This window comes from Haemaphysalis longicornis, unplaced genomic scaffold, assembly GCF_048455015.1.
Source record: "Haemaphysalis longicornis isolate Haplotype H1 unplaced genomic scaffold, Haemaphysalis longicornis Haplotype H1 scaffold_10, whole genome shotgun sequence".
Classification (NCBI taxonomy): domain Eukaryota; kingdom Metazoa; phylum Arthropoda; class Arachnida; order Ixodida; family Ixodidae; genus Haemaphysalis; species Haemaphysalis longicornis.
Genome location: NW_027526204.1, coordinates 64,242,327 through 64,265,150, shown reverse-complemented (window position 1 = coordinate 64,265,150; position 22,824 = coordinate 64,242,327). Strand labels below are relative to the sequence as shown.

The window sequence follows — 22,824 nt, the reverse complement described above, 5'->3', positions numbered from 1 at the left end:
GATATGACGTCAGCAGAATATTCGTGTATGCGGGAATAAAACACTTTCGTTTTAAATTACAGCTTTTAAGAGTAACATTTAGTTATGTGGGAGATAAACGTCACTGCAGCGCCTTCTTTTTATGCAACCCGTCGTTCGAGTTTCGGATGCCTTATCATTGGGCGTGGGTGAAAGGGACATTGTCATAATTGATTATAGCCTGTTGAACAGTAGAAGAGCTACGCACCTGTCATACTTCGTTACCGTGAGGTTTGTCACTACATTGCGGGAAAAGCCAATTTTTTTCTGCCTGTACAAGATAAATTTCAAATATCAACAAGCGTTTCGTGCTCACGATTTACGGTTGTATGAAGTATCTGGCCACATTAAGGTCGCTGTGTACTTTTTATCAGCGTACCACCTTGGCGTCGATAGATGTGTTATGGTTACAAGTGAAATATATATGTCCACTTATAAACACCGCGTATCAGCTCGAATCGCTACAAATCTTATCAAAAGACGATAGCCTTATGCAACCCCTGCTACGGAACTGTCTTTTGTCTCTTCCCCGCCCACCTGTCATGCTGTTTCTCTCCTGTCCCGGTCCCTCTGTGATAACGGCAAGGGGTTTTCTGAATTGAATTCAATTTTTCGTGTTCGTACAGACAGACAGACAGAGAGACAGACAGACAGACAGACAGACAGACAGACAGACAGACAGACAGACAGACAGACCAAATTTTTCCGTTTAAGTAGCCCAAGAAAGATGATCGTGTTTAAACCAAAGAGTAAACAAGAACCCGGGAGTTATTGAAAATAGTTGAGAGGTGGTTCGCCGCCGAAAAATAGTAATAGATAGCAACGCGAATACACATGCACAAAAATAATTCAACTGCCATACCATTGATATTCTGGTGGACTTCCCAGTGAAGCTGTTCCGGTTTCGTGGGGTTTCACACATTCACAAAACAAACAAACAGTACCGGGACACCTGCGCAGACTCTTACGGTTTGTGAATACGCAAGTTTGCGCTTCTACTTGAACGCTTGACAGGACTTGCTCTTACCTCTCGTAGCTGAAGGGCATTTCAATCTTGTCGCTCGAGACGCTTCGCTTTAAAAACCACCGAAACACTTTACATTGATTTTTAGCTCTTTCCTACGCGTAGCGCCGCTGATTGTTCCTTCACCATGCAAGAGTTCACGATGCATGTGAAATTTTGTGCTTTTTTTGGCGCTCGTTCGCCAGCGTTCTTCCGCTCCCTTCATCTACAGCGTTCTGGCGTGGACGGCCTCCTTTCGCTCCGGCCGAGTTCCGGCTCGCCCTTGGAACGCCGGGTGGTACTGAACGCATCGTGCTCTGAAACTTACTCGGCATGCCGTCTCTCCCTAACACGATTTCGGTGCACGAATATTTCCAAGCTCGGGTGCCCCCTTTACAAACGCGTGCGGGCAATGCACAAAACATCCGAAGGTGAGTGGCTTCGCTGTATATAAAAGAATAGAAACATGTGTTAAATAACTAGTCTGAGATGGAAATAATACTCTGGAGAAAGTAGCGGCCTCAGACCTCTGCCAACGTTTCGACAAGGGGACTTGTCTTTTTCCAGGACACGCCCCCTTATCGAAATGTTGGCAGAGGTCTGAGGCCACTACCTTCTCCAAAGTATTATTTCTATCTGGGGACCACCTTCCGGGCCCCCTCGTATTCTAAGATGATTTTATGTAATTCCTTCAAAAATGAGTACGAACAAAAAATGCCGAGAACTCATAAGGAATCGTGGTGACTTGTTAATGCGAAAGCATATTTTTGAACTGAATTTTGTTTCCAAAGCCTGAACATGAAACGTACTGGGTACAAAATATTGGTCGCCATCCCGCACTGCAAAAGTAGATATCAAGCAAAGGTGTTGCAAACCACTACAAAGGGTCATGGAGGAAGGTATGAAATGTTTCTCGTCGTCTTGGCGGGCTATCGCTCGAGCTCTGCTAGTGTCACTAGATAAGGGCGCACAGCATCGGCACTCGTTTCTCCCATTGCTTCGTGTCCTCACCATGATCATTGGTCAGTTTGCATTGCGTCACATTTGTTTAGACTGCGACGGTTCATGGGCGTCACCATATTGTTGTTTATGCGTTTTAGTCGGTCAACTGTGGTAGGCTTAGCTTGTCCTGCATGCTCTGCGGCTGCGAGGAACTGACGTCTGTCCGAATGCGAGTCAAAGATGACGCGTCTATAGCATTTTAGCACCATAAGTGTCATTCAAATATCCCGGAAATGCTGGGGCCTGCGTAGCCTGACTCCCGCGCTCGGCATCTTGAGCAAGAACTGCTCTTTTTAGTGACACAAGTTCTGCCTAGCCTTTTAAGATAATCTGCAAACATAATCTTTACCAGGAACACATGGGGGGTGGGGGGGGGGTCCCATTGTTCCAATATATGAAGTTCCAACAAATATGAAGTAGTAAGAGGAATGTGGAAAGGAGTAATGGTCCCGGGTATCACGTTTGCGAATGCTGTACTCTGCTTAAAATCAGACGTTCTATCAGGCCTTGAAGTAAACCAGAGAACGGTAGGACGTTTGGCCTTAGGCGCGCATGGAAAAACAACTAACGAAGCAGTTCAGGGAGATATGAGCTGGGCGTCGTTTGAAGTTAGAGAAGCTCAGAGTAAAATATGCTTCGAGATGAGGTTGAGGGCAATGGATCAACGAAGGTGGGCAGCTAAGGTTTTTAGGTACCTATACCTGAAAAGCGTGGACACGCAGTGGTTAAGAAAGACTAGAAGGCTAACGATGAAATACGGAAAGAACAGTGGGGAATCCAAAACAGCCAAGGTAACCAAAAAAGAGACAAGGCAGATTGAAACGAATAAATGGAGGGAAAAAATGGAAGCTAAAACGTCGTTAGAGATGTACAGGGCTGAGAAGATGAACATCAGAAAGGAAAATTTCTACGATAATTCCCAGGGCAGTGCTTTGCTTTTTGAGGCTAGAGCAGGTTGCCTGCGAACTAAGAGTTTTGTGGGGAAGTATTCACAAAATGATGGGGTATGTGTGGTCTGCGGAAAAGAAGCAGAAACTATGCGGCACGTAGTGTTAGAATGTGAGGGTATCCATCAAAATCTACATGAAGGGAACATTGGGCTTTCAGAAGCCCTAGGATTTAAGGGTATCAGAAAGAAAGTTAACTTCAAGGCTGTCGAGGGGACGAAAAGAAGGTTAGAATGCTGGTGGACAAAAAGCAGAGGGGAATATTGCCTAGGACAGTTACCACCTCTAACAGGGAAAAGAAAGTATTTCGGGCCTAATAAGCTTTAGTGCCTGCCCTAAGCAGCGCTAGTATTAAACCAAGAGTGTAAAAGATGGTTATATTAGTTCTTTTTGGTAAGATGACTTGCCATCACCCCGCTTCAAAGGAGAAACCAATAGGAATCATCATCATCATCATGTTAATAGACGCCTTATCATCGATAATGCCGTTTCGATGCTTGTTTTGTGGTTTCCTTAAAGGGAAGGTGAAGCGGTTTTAGAATTAAAAGAAAAGTTGACTAGCAGCAAGTACACACTATATAGTTCCCGTGTACGAAATATTTTCGCAATACATGCAATAGAAGCGGCGCAATGAGCAAACAAAAGTGGCCCGATGCAACGCCCCCATCTCGCCGCGCGATGCCGGAAGACCGAAGAGCGCGGAGGAAAACCGGCTGAAAAACGTCATACCTGGACTTCCGGCCGGATCGGCGGCCTCGGCCATGCTCTTTTCGCCGTGTTTCCTTGTGAATGATACTTGTTGTTGTGGTTGATAGCACTCATTTGTACAATTTTCGTGTTCGAAAAGTACGCACGAACGGCAAACGAGGCATACGTTATCATGCCGTATTCCTAAGCAGAATAATGCCGCGCCGGGACGCTTGATAACATACGGAAGCGACAGCCGAGGTGGCTGTGCTTGATGACAGAGAATATACTACACTATGTTAAATACTTTGTAAACCGCTCCAATGCGTTTTTTTATTGTGATGCGACGGACGTGAATGTTCACATTAGATTCTAGATTTAGGAAGGATGGGGAATACTGCTGTACTTTGGCCTGGGATGTTTCGTTCCATTCCAGAAACCAAGTCACATTTGTTCAGGAAATACTTGTTTCGTTAAATGCGTCGGTTTTCTTTCCCTATGGGCTCAGGACAGTGTTCAAAAAAACAATTTTTGGCGAAACTAAAACAAGGGGCCAATCCTGATAGAAGTTCTTTCCCGGCTAAGAGGTAAACAGTATTCCTACAAAGTAAAAAACCCAAGACCACCACATTACTTATTTTGCAAGTATACATGCCACGATAAGGTAATATTTGTCTGGAATGAAAAAAACACCGCTCCAAACCACCACCGTGCCATAATTTGTGTTGACTGCGGGGGCCTAATTTTTTGCCCAAGATTCCGTGTGGCTGCATATTATAACCTGGCAAGCACTTGTTGTCACTGAAGCTCAAAGTGTGCTCCAGTGATAGTCGGTGATATATATAATGATGATACTAAAAAAATTAGGTGCGAAGAGTAAATATACGGCCTCTGTCCGACTAGCGCGGTAAATGCTTAAATCTAGAAATGCTGAAACAGGCCAACGATTCATTATCACAAACGTTTGGTGATTGTTAGCTAAAGTAACGTAACTACAACGTAACTGCCTTGTCCGACTGGTCTGTTAATTATAACGAGGTGGCCGTAATATTGTAGTAGAATGCGCAACGCACAAGCGAAAATCAAGCCCTAATACAGCCAATAATGCTGAGCAGGCACTAGTATGCTGCAGTGTTTTCAGAATAAATGCATGTGAAGCAGTAAGACGCCACTCATCGAAGTGCAGCTAGCAATCGCGGAGGCACCGTAGCGCCGCTGCCGAAGTGGCGCGCGCGCGTGAGTCTGTGTACGGGGATGAGTAACGGGGCTGGGGTGGGCGACAACGAACAAAGGAAATGCGGAAGCAGAGTCTGCTTGTTGGTTTATGCGTGTACCGGCAAGATGTCTCTCGCATATACGTCTACAGCGCATGAACGCTATTTTTTCGCGCAGTGCACGTACGTGCTTTTCGCGGGTAGATTGTTTATAAAACGCCCATTAATCTTCGGCATAAATGGTTTTGTGTATAATAAGAAACAGTTAAGGCAGTACCTAATATTAACATAAGGTATAAAATCCCCCTATGCTGGTTGCCTAATTCAAAAATATTTTGATGGAACCCACTAGTCGACGTCACAGTCACTGCTTTGGGGTTCTCTGTCGTGTAAAGCGAATTTAAGCTCCAAGATAATTGAACCAACAGCACGGGAAATATATAAAACAAACTTCCAGTCATGTGCGAAAATTAAACTGCAAGTTAAATTGCCGCAAAGGCAACCGCGCGATCGTTCGCAATGCTTCCGACAACCCGCGCGGCCGAAGGGTGTCCTCCTTTGACGTCATGACGGGCGCAACCAATCAGGGGCGTCAAAAGACGAAAAGCGCGCGCCTTTCAAACGGGGCGCGCTTTTTGCAAGATAAATGCCACTTGGACTCATGTACGATAAATTTCAATGTGATATTCGGAATCAGCGCGCAGGAAACTATATAACTGTTAATCTAACTCAATTTTTTTGGAAAGTGATTCAGCTTCCCTTTAAGCGTATTCTGAGCTCTATGCTGTATGACTGATTAGCATAACGCATGTGCTCGGCGTATTAGGCCTTGGAGCTTTGGCGTTTTTGCCCACGGAGATGAAACCGTTGGGGGGTAGAGGTATACAGCTTTGCTGTACAACACTAGGAGGAGTCCCCAAGATAAAAACCGCAGGTGCGACCTTCCATGCTGATAGAGAATTAAAAAAGAGGCAGCACCACCAGAACACCGATGCTAAAAATAGCAAATAAATACTCCAAAAAAGAAAGATCGATATTGCGAAAACTCAAAGACATATCACACAAAGAAACAGGTACACTAAAAACCAACGATGGGTACAACGCCAATCTATACGCAAATTGTGATATGAATTCGATATTCACAAAAAAAAAAAAACAGGGACATAATGCCGCAGTTACAATGCAACCAATCGCGAAGTGTCTGAAGAGAAAGCTCTTGGCATAGATTTGAAAACACGCATAGGAGATTTGATATCAGGATTTAGTCAATTCCAGAGCGAAATGCTCGATAATTGAATCTTTGGTTTGTCGAAGTTCGCGTTGGCAAACTTGGCCAGGTTACCTTGGTTCTTCAGCTCCCTGCCTTACTTCGTCTCAAGTACAATGGCCTTTGCGGCAGCGTCTCGCTGCGCATGCCCAAGCGTTGCCTAGGCCACAATCGCGCTCGCTTGTGTTTTAGTTTCTTATGTACACGTTGGAGTCATAGAAGCGGCGCAGCCAATGGCATATAGGAGCTGCAAGACAGCGTCCTACGCTGACGCCGTCTAAAAAAACAGGCGTCGATGGGCCGTTTTAAGCTTTCACTTTAAATACTTGCTATGCGATGCAAGGTTGCGCCACAAGGCGGCGTGGTTCCTGCTCCTCATGGGCGTATCCCTTGACGAAAAGTAAAAGAATAGGTTCGACGGCCTCATTTGCGGCTAGATATAATAAAAAGAGCAATAAAACAGACGAGAGCAGACAACGAAAAACTTATTCCTTCCAAAATGCGGCAGCTACGCTCTCTGCATTGCGGCCCCTTTTAAGGGCGCTTTCTGTACGCCATGAGGACAAAGTGAGAGGTCAAGGCAGCGGAGTGCCCTCTCTTACTCGTGCGAGAAGCAATCTACACAAAATAAAAGAGACGATGGGAAACAGCGGCAGGGAATATATACGAAGGCAGTGGTGGCAGAAGTAGCAGCGAGAAGGCGCGTTAGGAATGGCGATCTTCGCCATACCATGGGTTCCTCGCCTGTTGTGTCCGCTGAGTTTATTACAAAGCTTCGGCCACACCCTGGCGTCGGAAAAGAAAGTTATAGGGCGAAACAACTGGACGTGACACTCACTTTGTCACCCTAGATTAGGGTCAGGGAACGGCGCTGATGTGCGCCCCGAGAGAATGCGGGCACCCGCGCATTCTGTGCAAATAGGACGGTGTTTTTATAGGCGGCACGCAGCCGTTATTCGCTGGGAAACTTGAGTGTTTTCTTTGCGCGGGACGCCCGACTACTTTCCGGATTGGTTTGTTCATTTTATGCGCGACGTTTTCCTGGCGGCAATTAATCGTGTAGAGAGTCAGGTACTTTCAGCGGCGCCATGCGTCGGTTTGGGAGCACGAAGGCGAAACACCGTTAACTACCGTTAACTGCGTTAAACGCGTGGTGTTTCAGACAAACTTCATTAGGCGTTGTATTCCTTCTTCAGAGTTCTTAAAAAAGCGAACACGAACCCCTTTTGTCGCGTTCATTAAACGGTGTTCCTTGTCATTAAATCGTTTCTGCTTTTTTTTTTGTTGACGTTGTCTATCCAGGCTTCCGATTGCGTAGCTTCCCTGTACACTCATACAAAAATGGCAACCAGCCCCCCTCCCCCCCCCCCCCCCCCTCCGGTGTTCCCGTAAGCCTCACTTTTGGTCCCGTGGCGTCAATACAGGACACCTCTTCCCCTTTCTCTCTTCCTCCCCTTCCCCCGATCTTCGAATTTGTCCGAACCCCTCTGCTATCGCCGGCGGCTGTCACTCCTCAGGAAGCACAGCCCTGCTTCGCTTTCGCTAATTCGCTCCTTTCAAACGGATCGTTGATCCCACTCTGCTTTCCCTTCTCCAGCCCCCCCCCCCCCCTCTCTCTCTCTCCAGCTCATGTTCTGCCTGTGTACTGTGCAGTGTGTCACAAGTGATCTTATATCCCTTGAAATACCCAAGGCTGGTTGTATAAACGCTGACACTGGGCTGAGGCGCCGGAATCTCCTTCAAAGTTATGTTGATGTCCGCGTGCTTGCGCGCTTGTGTGCGTGTGTGCTTCCGCGTGTGTGTGTGAGTGTGTGTGTGTGTGTGTGTGTGAGTGTGTGTGTGAGTGTGTGTGTGAGTGTGTGTGTGTGTGTGTGAGTGAGTGAGTGAGTGAGTGAGTGAGCGAGAGAGAGAGAGAGAGAGAGAGAGAGAGAGAGAGAGAGAGAGAGAGAGAGAGAGAGAGAGAGAGAGAGAGAGAGAGAGAGAGAGAGAGAGAGAAGGCTGCAAACCATGCCTCCTGGTTTCGTTACGTTATTGTTTTGTTGCCAGCGTCTGGCCACTCCTGGTATTATCTGTGTTCGAAGTGGAGCTGGTGTTTCCCTCCATTTATTTTGTATGCCACACAGGCAATTTTATTGATAGGGAGACCAAACTGTTTTTTTTTATCACCAATGTTCTCGATCTACATCGGCGGTTCCTGTAAACAGAGATTTTTTGCTGACCGTTTTTTACGGTCCGCTCCTATAGCAAGCGGGAGCGCCATTGCACATGCGTGGCGCGCTCCGACGCGGAGGCATGGTTTACCGAATCGGGGCCCCGCTTCGCCCGCCGGGCTGGCTGAGCGGACCGTCGCCGCAGCTGACCCTCCAGCGCCGAATTCCAAAAAGGCTGCCCTCACTTCGTTGTTTCGGTTGAAACGTCAGCGATGAAAGCGCGACAGCACTTCAAAATAGGCAACTGATGTCACAAATCTCAACGAGGTTTATAACGGAAGCGACAAACGTCGAGCAAAGCGCGAGCCTACTTCTATTTAGGGCCCAGAGAGACAGCGTTGTTCTGGCTTTCCGAAAGTTGAGCGGCTTACTTTAAATTTTATGACCACTTTTATCGTGTCAGCGACTACTTATTATAAAAAATGTGAAATATTGCAATTAAAACGGCATTTTGCTTAATTTGAGGCACCAGAATATCAATTCTTATATTTCCTTACGGGTGTTGTTCTGGTTTACACACGGACAGGGCATGCACGGTGACGCGAATGATTCCCCATCTTGGGAGATACGTTTATCGGTTAGCTAGAAGCCTTTCTGATGCTGACACTCCGGTTGCGCTGAGCGGGTTGTCGTGAGAGGAGTGGACCGTCAAAAAGGGTCAGCTAAAACTCTCTAATAACAAGCTAATGCTCTCAGAGCAAGTGTAGCGTCATTCGGTTCGCCGAGTATCGTTTGGCGCACGTCACTCTCTTGACTGCTTATTCGAGGCTGGTGTATTCATTAAGTTGTTTGCGGAGCACAACTTCACTCCAATAAACAGGTAGGGAAAGAAAAAACAATTTCTCTAATATTTGGAAACAAAATAGAAAAAAAAAACAATCAAGGCCATTCTGTCCTGCGAAGGTCGTTGGCGAGCCGAGCAGCGTGAAGCAGCCAGAACCAATTCCGCATTCTTAGGCAATTTGAGGTCTGTGCATCACCGCCGCTGCGTGATCGGGTGGCTCGAATCAGTGTGGCATCGCCAACCAAACTCCCTCACCACGATGCCCGTGCATCGGTGTCTCCGAGTCGCGCATATTCACCACAAAACATTAACGAGTGGTACTTAAAACTTTCCCCTGAAATAGTATTTGCAGCCTCTACCACGATAATATTTGCAGCCTCTACCACTGACGATGTACTTCATTCCTGACGTGTTGTCCTCTGTATGTGTGTTATTGCAATGAGAACTATACACAGCTGTCTTATTCATAGTTTAATTGGTTTGTATAGAACCGAGCGTTTGTTTTTAGCACTGTAATTTACCTTGAATGTGTGTTTCCTATTCCTACACATGCTTTTTATTGACAATTTCTTGAACACCTGTACATACTACATTTCCCTCAAACATGTGGTTGTACATAGCATAGCCCCTGATTCCTTTGTATCATGTTTTTAATGGATCCATTACTAGCCAATAGGCTAAGGATCCAGACATTCATGCATGTATTTGGTGAAAATGAAAAAGAGACAATAAACAATCTTGAATCTTGAATCTTGAAGAACAGTCCTAATCTGCAACACCACCGGTATGGTGTACCAGAGAAAATATTCCCCCTCTGGCTTTTTCGAAACAGAAAAGTGAAACTGTCTTCGAGCGCTCATAAACACTACCTCTCCGGCCATTTTCTCCCAGCCGTGCCAGTCGTATCGTTCGTCCTAAGCTGTGTATCCAACACGTTTAGAATAGTGTTTAGAATAGAAGGGTGAGAATTCCTGTTATTACAACAAAACAATCAAACAATAAATTTTGCAAAAAAGTTCATTCAAAAGTTATTTAAATGGCGCATAACCATTCCCCAGAGAGCGCCTGCTTCTTGTCGGTCGTCATAAGCCGCTGTGTTCAGTACAATGGCTTGAAAGAACGGGAACGAATAGCGAGAATGAAGAGCTCCGATGCGACGCCGAAATACAATTTACCTGCACGATAACAGTACAAAAATCGAGCAATATTATCGCATCCTTTAAAACGTCCATGGTGCAACATGGTGGGATGGAAATGGGGAGAAATTGCTAAATTTGGCAACTAAAACGCTTACTAAAACAAAAAAAAAACACAGCCTCTTGTACAGCGGTTCTTGCATTCCGTCTGCTTTATCTTCTATCGCCTTATGTTCAGCTGAGCGGTTGCTGTTGTCTCGGCGCCATTGAAGTGACAACAGAATGGTTAGTGGTAAATGGACGCAATGAGAGCACACCAATCTCCGCCACATAATCACTCCCGGCGGCGCCAAGTGCTACAAACGACGCGGCAAAGGGTACTGATGATATAAGCGATATAAGGGCGTGTGTAAGTGTGCGGCGAAAGTGTGCCCCTTTCCTGTGTCGTAAGTTTAAATAAGTATAATAATGCTTTATTATAACCAAATACAAAGTACATATGCGGGCCCGCCAAAGCCACAGTGGGCTTGAGTGGCAGTGCCCTGCAGGTGGCAACACTTTGTTGCATAAAACGCTGCCGTGATGGATACGATTCACTTTTCGACGGCATTAGTTGTACAATTCAAACCGTTCAGGCTTTATTCGTTTACGGCTGCTTAACAAAAAGACTTCATCCGATAAAGTGTTTATAAGCGAGGGGACATAGTAAATCAGAAGACGTTCGACGTATCTAGTCCGCACCCAAGGTACACTAAAGCGGAACCGCGGGCAAGTTCGCGTACAGGAAAATAGGCTAAAAAAATTCCTTGGTCCAAACATAATTAAGCACAACTGTCTGCTTGAAAAGGCGCGAGAAATAGGGCATACGGGAAAAGCGAAAAATGCTCCCACTCATATCACGTTGCACGCCCTACATAACAGACTTCAGTATAGGTTAGAGAGGGGCGCCAATCTTGTTTTTCCAAAACAATGAGCAAAACTAACAGCAACATACCCCATATCGCACAACACTGTAAGCCAATACGTGAACAATTTTTTGGCGCACATACTTACCGGGACAGGGTATAACAAACCGGACACTTTTCGAAGCTGTGCACAAATAAATGCAGCATGGCTGTTCCAGGAGAGGTTACAATCAAAAAGTACGCCTAAGTACTTCGCACTTGATACAAGTATTATGTTAGAGCAGGTGCAGTCTACGTACTTCTTGTCATGCAGAAATACAGGGCAATCATGTGGGATCAGTTTCAGCGGGTTGTGAAAATAAACCAGCTCTGTCTTTTTATGATTGACCGCTGTTGTATTGTTACTGAACCAATTCATAATTTCTTCAGTGTCATGTTGCAGGTATGCTACTGCCTTTTTAAAATCAAGGTGTCGAGCCAGTAACAACGTATCATCTGCGTATTGAAATGCACGAGAATGAGAGGAAACATTGCACCAATTGTTGACATAAATATTGAAAAGAATGGGACCCAAAATGGGACCCTGAGGGTCACCGGTAGTTAAATGCTTGGATTATCACTTTTGACTTTATCGATAACAACAACCTGTAAACGGTTAGAGAGATAATTAGTAATAGGGACAAAAACGGCCCTCTAAATCCGTAATGAAATAGTTTGTCCAGTAATACTTGTTGATTTGTAGAATCAAACGCTTTTGATAAATCCAAAAACAAGGCCCCGACAAATTCATTTTGAACAATTGCAGAATTGAGAACATCACAGAGTTCCTTCAGAACTTTCTGGGTACCACGACCTGGTATGAAGCCATACTGGTTCGGCGAGAACACGCTATGAACATCAAGAAAGCTCTAAATTATGGTGGAGATATGCCTTTCCAAGATGAGAGCAATAACAGGGAGGATAGAAGTACCCCGATAATTCTCTATCCTATTTTTCGTTCTATTCGTATACAGGGGAATAACCAGACCATAATTTGAGCCTTCTGGAGTTATTTGAGTTTCTATTATAAAGTTCATAATGGCAAGAAGGACGTCTTTGAGACTATCGAAATTCCTGCAGAGCACATCAACAGATATGCCATCGACCCCTGCAGTTTTGCGCGTGTTAAAGCCAAACAAAATACACCAAGGTCTTCTATTGTGCACAGAGGTAGAAAAGCCGATTCCATTACAGGTGGCATACTGTTTGGCGTGAGACCGAGTACCAGCGAGGACTGACCAGAGGAAGCGCTACCCGTACGCCACCCGTGACGTCGCGTTGCTCTGGTTTCGAACACAAGCGCCCAAAGCATTACTCAGCAATGGCCGTTGTTCCTTGTCAACTTATTGCCTGCGGCGCCGCGTTGCTACCACTGCGAGGCGCTACAGACGCCAATTTGTGTTCGCTGATTACCAGAATGAACTGGTAGTGTAATGGGTAAGGAGCCTGCATTCATACGAAAAAAACTAACCAACACCTTCCTTAAAGAGAGCAGGAGTGCGCACGAAGTTTGTCGCCACTCAGTGTAGATCAACCCAATACTGAAAACCCCCGACCAACTCTTAACCAAACCAGACCCATCCACAATCAACCCAAATCCATTCCCCGTCAACCCCAACTTAACCTCTCACGCATCTCAAACCAAGCCCGACCCAAACCACCGGCTGAACGTGCCCCGATCTTAAAAAAAAATTCATACCACACACACCAGATAAAGAATCACCCGTTACTGCATACGTAACCGCCTTATCACCTCATCACATACAGACTCACTTCCGCTGGCGTTTCTGCTGTCACGCTGTAGTGCTCGGCAACTTTCAGATCACTCACTCATCCCCCGGCACGCAGCGAGGGCTATCAACGGCTGCGTCCATGCCAACAGTGCTGCGGGAAACAGGGACATGAAACTGAAGTGCGTACATTTCAAATTAGCCGCTCATTTCCCGGCGTGCAGTGCGGCCTAACAACGACGGTGTATGTGGTAGCGACGCAGCGCAAATATCACCTTCAACGCTTCGCATATGAACACCGTGTGCGAATGACGCAATCGGATGAACGTCTGGTTTGTAATGAGAGGGACCCACGTTAAATTCCGACCACGGTAAGCAGTAGTAGTAGTAGAAACTTTTATTTTGCCCGTGATGGGATTAAAAAGGAAAGAGGAGAAGGGGGTGTCTTCCACTCGGCTTCCTCCCTTCTTCCCCAGTCGTCAGTCAGAAGCCCTTGGACTCTGGCGGCGTCCTCGGCCATCCGGACGACCCGAAGTTGCAGTTTCTGGTCGAAGCTGAGCAGACAGGTCTCCCATTGCTCCGTGTTCGTTACAGTAAACGAGTTGCCTCTAGCATTTTCTGCGGCATTTTACGGGTCACGTCCTTCTTTTTTTTTTTTTGTGGCGCTTGATTTTTTCGGAACACCATCACAAGATTCCATGACACCGGTTGGTCAGTCCAAGCTTCGCTTCAAAAATCAGAAGTTAAGCACTGAATACTGCAAATTTTGTGTAGCACCGACTTATTTCTCTTCAGGTATTTCCTTTGGTCTATTATTATAATGTTTCGTTATGCTGCCAATCAGACAGATGGACCGTTACAGACAAACAGGCGGCATTTGTCGTTGACATGACGTATAAATGCCCGAATGGGCATTTCAGAATTGCCCGCAATGGTGCCCTTTTCATCCATCCCTCAATCACCGCTCGCGCTTTTCTCTTTACATATTCCAGAGAGCGATGTCGCGTCTTGCCTAATTTAGCCCATCAAGCATCGCAGCAAAGACTTTTCAAATTTATGTCCAATGCACATTGCGAACGTAATTTAACCTTGTCTAAAACTACTGTAAGAACAATGTTGCAATACTGTGGAGTTTTAAGACCTGCACGAAGCAAAAAATCCAAACGAAAGCAGCCGCCAATTCATCTCCGCAGGTCTACTTGTCTCTGCGTAACCCTGCGCAAGTATTGACACTCGCACGAAACATAAAAAAAAAAGAAAACCGAGTTTAGCCGTCGGCCACTATTATAGACCTTTGCGGGCATGTATACAAGCGTCTTAGCTTGTTCGCCATACCGTTATTGGTAGTAACTTTAGGCCTTCCGAGTTGATAAGCAACGTCAAACTTTCATCAAGGGAATTGCACGTCAAACATAATTACTGAGTTTTAGCTGACCGTTTTCGTCGGTCCGCTCCGCTCCGATAGCAATCGTGAGCGCCATTGTGCATGCGTGGAGCGCTCTGGCGCGCGCGGGGTTACCAGAGCGGTATCGCGCTTCGCTCGCCGGGCTCTCTGAGCAGACCTAGAACCACTAAATAAGCAAGGCTTAAGAGTAATGACACTGACGCACGGCTGCAGCAATTTTGGGGCCTGACGCCAGGGTGGCCAGCTTTATGCGCCCTATTTCAGCTTACATTGACGGGCGGAATGGTCCAGGGGCCGCTTGGCCACCATGACAGCTGTGTTTACGTTTAGAATATTTAGAGACAGCGCGACCGTGCAATAGGGTGAAGCTCGGTTACGCTAGCGTAGGTGATTTAGTGGCTCTAGGTTACGCTAGAGCCACTAATTAAGCTACGCTTTTTAAGTGGCTATAGGATACGCTAGGCCATCGTCGTTCTTTCCCAGCGGGAAGCGATGCAGGCGTTTTCCACCTTCCCGCCGGTTGAAACAGCCCAGTACCGAGCAGCACCGCTTCGCTACTCTGTCTAGGGGCTTAAAAACTCACTCTCAACTGTGTGATGCAGTCGCACCGTACTCCGAAAATCACGACCTATATAAGAGCGCACGGAGCAACACAGAGGCACAAAAATGTCAGCGCCCATGTGTCTTCGGGGTAAACAAGTGTCACGTGACGCGGTTCAACCACTGCCGGCGGCATACAACAATCACAGAAAAGAGTTCCGATTCTTTGAAACCGTCGCGGCCGCTTACACTACCGCGTTGAATTCCAACGTGGCTGCCCCCAGCGAGGCGAGCGCGATACTGCGAACTCCATTTCACACACCTCAACGAGTTATAGAACGGAAGCGAATCCCGTCGACTGAAGGACGAGCCTATTTCTATGCAGCTCCCAGAAAGACAGCCTTGTTTGGGGTATTGGAAATTTGAACGGCTTCTTTTCGCCTGCTTGTATGCAGCTCCCAGAAAGACAGCCTTGTCTCGGCTATTGGAAAGTTGAACGGCTTCTTTTGAATTATTTAGGACCATTAGCGCTCTTAGAGACTACATTATATAAAAAAAGGTGAAATGATGCAACCGACACGGTATTTTGCTTTGAGTCACCAAAATGCCAATTCTTATATTTCCTTTTGAATAAAGTTTGCTTTACGCACGCCCACGGCATGACACGTGACGCGAATGATTAATAGGAAGATACGTTTATTGGTTAGTAAAAGCCTTTCTGCTGCTGATGCTCCGGTTGTGCTGAGGGGGGCTTTCGGGAGTGAAGCGGACCGTCACAAATGCTGAGATAGCTATCTATTAAACTCGGAGCCGTAGCGTTAGAAGTAACGGCAGGCCGTCGCAAACCCTCGGCCACCCCGGTCCCTCTGCAGCGCAGGCACGTAAAAAAATACCAAGAGTAAAGGTTGACCAATACACATTAGCGCGTATACGATTTTATGCACCTCAGCGATAACAATTCGGGACTGCCACGCACGAAAACAGCAATTGCGGGTTGTAGGATGCGCACCGTCGATACGGTAAAAAGTACGTCTTGCGAACCGTAGTGCTGCCAGGCAGAGTTGACGCATACATTTCGGCCGGCACCCACAGCAAATGTCGCGCTTGACTTGCTGCCGTGCACAAACTTGTTCCGGAGGGCATCCGTATTTTTGTAAGGGCGTCACGCGAGTGAATAAACCGATGGAGAATAAACTGCATGGAGAATATTCTGCATGGAGAATAAACAGCTTCCGCTGCGTTTACGCACACATGTTAAGATACTGTCTCGTACCTTCGCAAAAATCTTTAGTAAAATGGTAACCAAAATCCCCCTTTCTCCTCTCTCCCTCTCCCTTCATCAGAACCGGCTATCAGCAATAGGCTGCCACGCGTCTCTGGAAGAGTACTCTCATTAAGCACAAGATTAATAAGACATACTCGGTGCAGCGCGTGAAACGAACAGTGCGCCCTTTTGTTCTTGTAGAAAGGGAGCCCTGCCAAACAGCAGACGAACGGCTCACTATTGTTTTTTTAACTATCGCTTTGTGTGTTCTGTGACGCCAGTGTAATTACTTATATGACTGCAAAGCAGTAAAAGAACAGTACCGTAGGCGCGTTGTTTGATGTTACGTCTGGCCCTGATAGCCATCTTAGATCTGGAGACGTATTACCAGCCCCAAGGTCACAATCAATTCTCCTGATCTTATCTGGTTAAGACCAGTTACGTCTTAGGAGGAGGATTGGATGTCGCGTCTGAATGGAATGTGCAGAGGCAGAGATTTTGCCACTTTTTTTGGAAGCATTGCTTGAGGGCCAAAAGCGGAAGCAAAGAAGAATGATATTTACCCTGTTCCCGTCTTCATGACTAATTACGAAAGAGCTCTGCCCTGTCGAGTAATGCAGTGTCGCCAATTACATTGGAAGAGAAAGCTGCGTTGGGGATATATATTTTAAATGGAGCCCTGGAGAATATGAGCTAAAGTTTTTTTGCTTTTCGTAGCTATATGCGACTGGTATTGCCGGGAGGTGTGCAAACTTTTTCAGCTAATGGTGACACTGAAGTGAATTTGTCAAACTTTTCTTTGCGCTTACGTTGCATAGACTGGCTCGAATAAACACACTTCTCATCATCTATCCCGTCGATATAGCAATATTTAATTTCAAAACCCTGAAAGAAGAAAAAAAAAGAGGAGAAACTACCGTTCGCTGTCTACGGCGGCCGCAACAATTACAGCAGCGTTCCTATTGCGATGTGATTGCGCGATGACGAAGATTATAAATTTCATACACAAGCACTTGCGTGTGTGTGAATTCTATTTTTTGCTAGAAAAAAAACTGTAGTAGTGTTGGCAACAATTAGCATATGTGTTGGATTATAGTTGTGGATTAATCTTGGAAAGCTGTTCAAACAAGTTTCGGTTGCTTTCGTGTAGCGTGCACATGTTTTAGGTGCGGAGTACCTTAGGACCGCAAAATGTCCGCCCGCGTCTGTGCGCACAGTCGCAAAAGATCACACAGGCACCGACAGGATTCTAGCCTGTGTCCGGTAGGCCACATAGAGTTAGGGCAGTCGTCTTACCCATTGGGCTACGACCGCGAGTTAGTACCCGAGAGTCAAACGGCTTAGTCCTTCGCCTGTAACGGTGCGGAGTACCTTTGGACCTCCCAATGTTTGTCCGCGTCCTTCCGTGTGCACACCCACCATCACGCGAAAATCAAGCGAAATTCGATTTGAGCCGTGAGTTGCAGTTTCATTTGGGGAATAACCAACGTGCAACTCACGGCTTAAATCGAATGGCGGCCGGGGCGCAAATGCGATGTCATTCGGGGCGCAACTTGGATGTCATTTCGAGTCCCCGTACTGCGCACCCTCGCCACCATCCACGGAGTGGAGACGCAGCCGTTTTTGCTATTGCAATGTTGCTAGCACGCAGAGCCCTAGTCTCGCAACAGCATGTGGCCACAACGCTTGGTTAAAGGCAGAAAAAAAAAAACGATTCGGGTTTTTCTTTTGAAGAAAAGGGGTGTTTAGGAGTGACATGTCCGTGGCAAAATGCTTAGTTGCCGTCATACACGTTACGTAATTTTTTTCCATTAAGTGGGATATATTATCCCGTTGGGATAAATTTTGCAACAGAACTTTCGGCTTGCTATTTTTTGCGCTTGTGATAAACGCGGTTGATTGCGAAAGGCAATCGCAAGGACTGTGTTGAGCGCATATTTGCACCCGGTTATGTTGTTCGTGTTATCGGTCGCACCGACCCCACCTCCCCCAATTATAGTTGACATGTTTTGATACTTCTGAAGCTCCATTTCTTCGTAATACGACCGCGACTATTTTATTGGTATTCCTTATATTTGTCTATTCTATACCGTTTCTGCATGAGCGCAATTGCATACGTAAACATAACTAGTTTGATGGTGGTCGGAGCAATAAACGATACCGAAAAGTCCTAACTAGTCCTAATATCGTTGATTTTAATGACGTGCAGGACGTGTGAATGAAGGGAAGTTTGGAAAATAAAACAAATGTCACGGTTAGCTTGATGGCTGAGAATATGGTGGTCAAGCGGAACTGAGGATAGCGTATTTATTATCTCTATTACGATAGGATGACCTAGAAATTCCTGGACCATTAGGCTCGTGTTTTTTTTTATTTGTGGCAGGAAATAGGACGGCGGTGGAACTTTGTCGTGGCGTAATTTATTGAGAGCGGGAAAATAAATCAGGATCCGTGACTCAATGACTTATCCCACCTCTGAAAGAGATAAATACTGAGAGTTGGTACCATTAGTTTCACCTCAGCAGACAGATATAATGCTCTTCCGTAAACAGGTTAAATCGCCAAGCCGCCGTAAGAAGCGATATCTTGTTCTCTCTATAACTCGCAGAGTTACAATTACGTATTTGAGCGTCAGGGTAAACGTTTATGGAGCCCTAGCATCGGTTGAGTATCCAATAAATATTTGAAATACCGCTTAATACTATAAGTTACAGCTGCTCTCGCAACCGGACCTAATTTTGTAAAAACCCACATTGAGCACGCGTGGTGGATAACACACGGAAGGTGGACTGTGACTGAACTAGTCGCAAAACATTTGGGAAACTAAGCAGATACCTGCAGTGGATGAGAAAAGGCCGATGAATTTTTTTCAATATGTAAGAAGTCCAACGACGGTTGCAGAGCTCTCACCGTATATGTGGCGTTGGCGCAAAGGCGCAAACCCTCTTTTGCCTACAGCTTGGTCACTAAGTTAATATGAATAGGATCCTTTCGAAGCTTCCCTGTAAAATAAATTCTGTTGAACAAAGGTGTTAAGATTAGGCGCAAAAATGCTGACCAAAAAAAAGAAAAAGAAATGCGAAGCATACTCACGTAAAAGGGTTGAAGTTTTACCCGCTTGTGTTGTTGTGTAAAGCTGGTATTTTATTTAAGAAACTTTCCACTGTCATTAATATTGAGCAGCAGTATAGGCATTCGCAGCAAAGATACTTAAGTCAAAGTAACTGGACTTACGACCATATCCATGTTCCTTTCCCTCGGCGAGTTTGTAGCACTCATCCTCGTTGAGTTGGTTATTTATAACCACAGCCACGTTCCTAGTCAGAATGCTCTCCAGAGAGGCGGTTGACACGCCGGCGACTTGCAACAGCTGTCGAGTAGCGTTGATGGTCTCCCCTTCCTCACCCTTTGCAATCATGTGGTTACTGACACAAAGCACTAAACGTGCTTGCACAAGCTCTGAAGAAGGTGACTCAAAACTTCAGCGCATGCTGGGAGTCAGTTATGAAGTTTAAATTTCCCGCCATTCTTCCCGCCGGTGTTTCGTGTTGGCGCACAAAGGATTCATTAAGCGCGGCAAACTCGCGGAAGAACTTTGCACGGAGGCGTCTTACTCGGACGCGGTTCGAAGATCGTCTGCTCCGAAACCTGAGCGCGCTTACCCCGCTCTATTCTTTTTTTCCGCCAATAGTTGGGGAAAGGGGCGGGAGAGCGGGAATCTTCTCGACGTCACGTGGTACGTAGGGATCGATCAGATGCGGAGCGTTTGCTAAGCATCCGTGAGGGCGGCCGCACAGTTTCCCTGAAGCTTGAGGAGCTAGGGACGCAAAAATCTCGTTTGTGGGGATTCGGGAAGTCACTGAGCTACCCGAAAGAAATCGCGTACTCTCGGCATGCCTTGGCATTAGCTGGTAATGCTATATAGAGATGAAGGTTCATACGCCTGCATTACCTAAACATTTTCACGTTCTTTACATCTGTGACTTATGTACACTCTCGGGTCAAAAGTTTACAGGACACGATTTTTACTTTCAACGTTAATTTCTTTGCTCTCTGTAGGCGCAGCACTTAATTTGGTTTTGTAATCCAAGGCCCAAGCATCACGCTTCGGGGCATTATCACCACACGCGTATCAAGATTTTAGCACCTAGAAAGCAGAGAAATAAATGTTGAAAGACGAAATCGTGTCCTTTAAACTTTTGACCTCGGGTGTACTCTAGCTGTCTCGAACATTACGCCAATAAATACGACGCAGCGTCCTTGAATAAAAAGTTCTGGTAGCGATAAAGTCTAAAATAGCTATGTTTCAAGCACGCGTACTGCGGGGTTCAGAAAACAAGTGGTCCAAAACAAGTGGAAGTTGCGCGAGCCGGGAAGCGTAAGCACGTCATCGCGCACCAGAAAAGAAAAATAGTAGTGGAGAAGGAGGGTCAGAGGAAGGCTGTGCGGAAAGGCGGCGCAGCACGTGCCGGGATTTGGAGATGGCTTCCGAAAGAAACGAGCTTCGAAGGGTCTGTATAGGGAGATGGTCAAGTGTTAACGGAAGCGGCCGCAAAGTTCAACAGAAAGTTCCACAGCAGATAAACAAGTGTTCGTGGCGATGGCAAGCGAGCGGAATGAGCTTCGGACGGCTCTATCCAAGGAACTGGTCGAGTGGTGACGGGCGCGAACGGAAAGATAAACGGAAAGTTGAATAAAAAATACTTTTTTTGTTACTATGTTGTTTACTTTTGATAAAAAGAAAAGGGCACCCACAAGGGCCGGCTTTTCGTCCTGTCCTGGCTACGAGCGAAGCTGTGTTCGCACATCTCCTGTCAAACATCGCGAATGAAAACAAAGGCTTCAAAAATGCGCGCCAATCGACCCTGTGAAGGTGTTTGGAAATCGAAGCTGTAAGCGACAGCCACAACGATTACCCATGCGACGTCACTTGAATTCACACACGTGGCTCTACAAAGATTGAAACCAGAGGCAAGTGAAATGCACTTAACCACATCCTTTATTACTTCAGAGATATTTTTGCTGCGGTTAAATGATTGTATGGTCTACGAGTGGTGGTTGTTTAGTTTTATTGGTGAAGAGCATCAGTGACAATTTTTATTTTATTTAAATAAAGGAATCTCAAACCAGGTGTTAGACGCCTCCGTTTCGTCGCCTCCGTCGGCTGGGCCGCTTTAAAATGACCCGGCTAGGCCTTATGAATCTTCTTTTAAATTTGAATTGCCTTCAGAACGTAGACAACAAGCACGTTCAAAACACAGAAAAGGGGTCAAAAATAACCTCAGACAAAAATTGCTGTTCTACACCCATCAGATACCTATAAACTTAAGGAGAAGATTTTTCTCTCATCCTCACTAATCTGCGCATTGTTTGCCCGCTTGAGGGATGTCACTCGGGCTTTGTCACCGTGTCGACTGGCTTTCCTTCAGTTGTAGCAATAAACGCACCCTATAGCCACTTTAAAGAACATCACAGCAAACGCAAAGCGCAAACTGGGAGGCGTACCTGCCCCAGGAACAAATCACGGACTGCTGCCCTCTTTGGCGATAGCAACAGCTTCCGCAGTGCTTCCAGGCACGAAGGAAATAGTGAAAGCGTTTATCGGTAGTGTTGCACTGTCTTTCTTAATATGAGGATGTCTCTTTGTGAGCACCTTTAAAGGTGAATGGTTTCCGAGCATTACTGCAAATGCGTAAACTCTTTTGTAAACGCATAAGTCAGATGGCATGACGACATTTCTCGAACGCGATAGCACAGCACAGCTATTGATAAAATCATCGTGAACAAAATTGAAAAATTTTCAAGCGAAGCTTGTAAACTTGTGCCGTTGGTGGTGGCATACGCCGACACGCCTTGGGGCAAATCTGGCTCTTTCCACCTGCTTTAATGGCGATGCTGAAGATGATGCTCTTTAAGTGTTTGGCACGTACCCACTCGGCAGGTTGGCTAGGGGTAAAGCGTTGATTGCGCCCCGGTTAGAGCATACATCAGTGTCGTCTTCGTCGCTCGCCTCACGCCCATTGCAAGTGCGGGCACTCGCTGTCATAGGCCCGTTCACCTTGTAGGGCGCCATGGGTAGGCCGAGCGTGGTTCATTCCGAAGAAGAGCGGGAAGGCAATGAAGGACGTAAACGCTCCCGAAAATTGCAGAAGAATGATCTAAAAAACTTCTAACAAACATTTGAATTCGGGCGAATTTCAGCGAAATGAAATGTTTTAGCTTTGGGTGATAGATGGTTTTGTGTTTTTATTTACGTCGTTGCCTTTTGATTTTGGCAGAAGTGTTCTCGTTTTTGTTTTGCGATCATTTCGTTTCGATTTTGATCGTTTTCATTTTCACTGAAGTCAAGCTGGCGTGCACCACGGTTTTTGGTGGCCTCTACCGTGGCTTGACATTGGCGTTGGCATCGTAACCGAGCCAGCGAATACAGAAAAAAAAAGTGCGGAGGAAACTGTAGTGAAGGTGGGAGGGTGAGGACAGTGTGCTGAGCCCGCACGAGACGATCCTCGGCGGCGACACATGGCGAAAGTGTGAAGGGGGAGTCAGCATGACATGCTGGGCTGTGGCGACGTGCTGCAAGATGACACCATAGTAGCGCGTGCCGTCGTGCACTCGGTGATGACCGGTGTTCACTTCCTGAGACGCAGTTCGCGGTCCCTTCCTTAGACGCTGT

At 46.3% G+C, this 22,824-nt stretch overlaps 1 protein-coding gene across 1 annotated transcript in view; it reads right to left on the bottom strand.

Annotated features, from left to right (window-relative positions):
- The window catches only part of LOC144158648 (corticotropin-releasing factor receptor 1-like), a 140,602-nt gene extending 120,826 nt beyond the window's left edge, over positions 1 to 19,776 (bottom strand). The window contains exon 1 of the mRNA XM_077689683.1: positions 19,386 to 19,776. Within this exon, the coding sequence (XP_077545809.1) occupies positions 19,386 to 19,569 (184 nt within the window). The 5' untranslated portion in view covers positions 19,570 to 19,776. The remainder of the gene's footprint in view (positions 1 to 19,385) is intronic.
- Between the last annotated feature and the right edge of the window lie 3,048 nt (positions 19,777 to 22,824).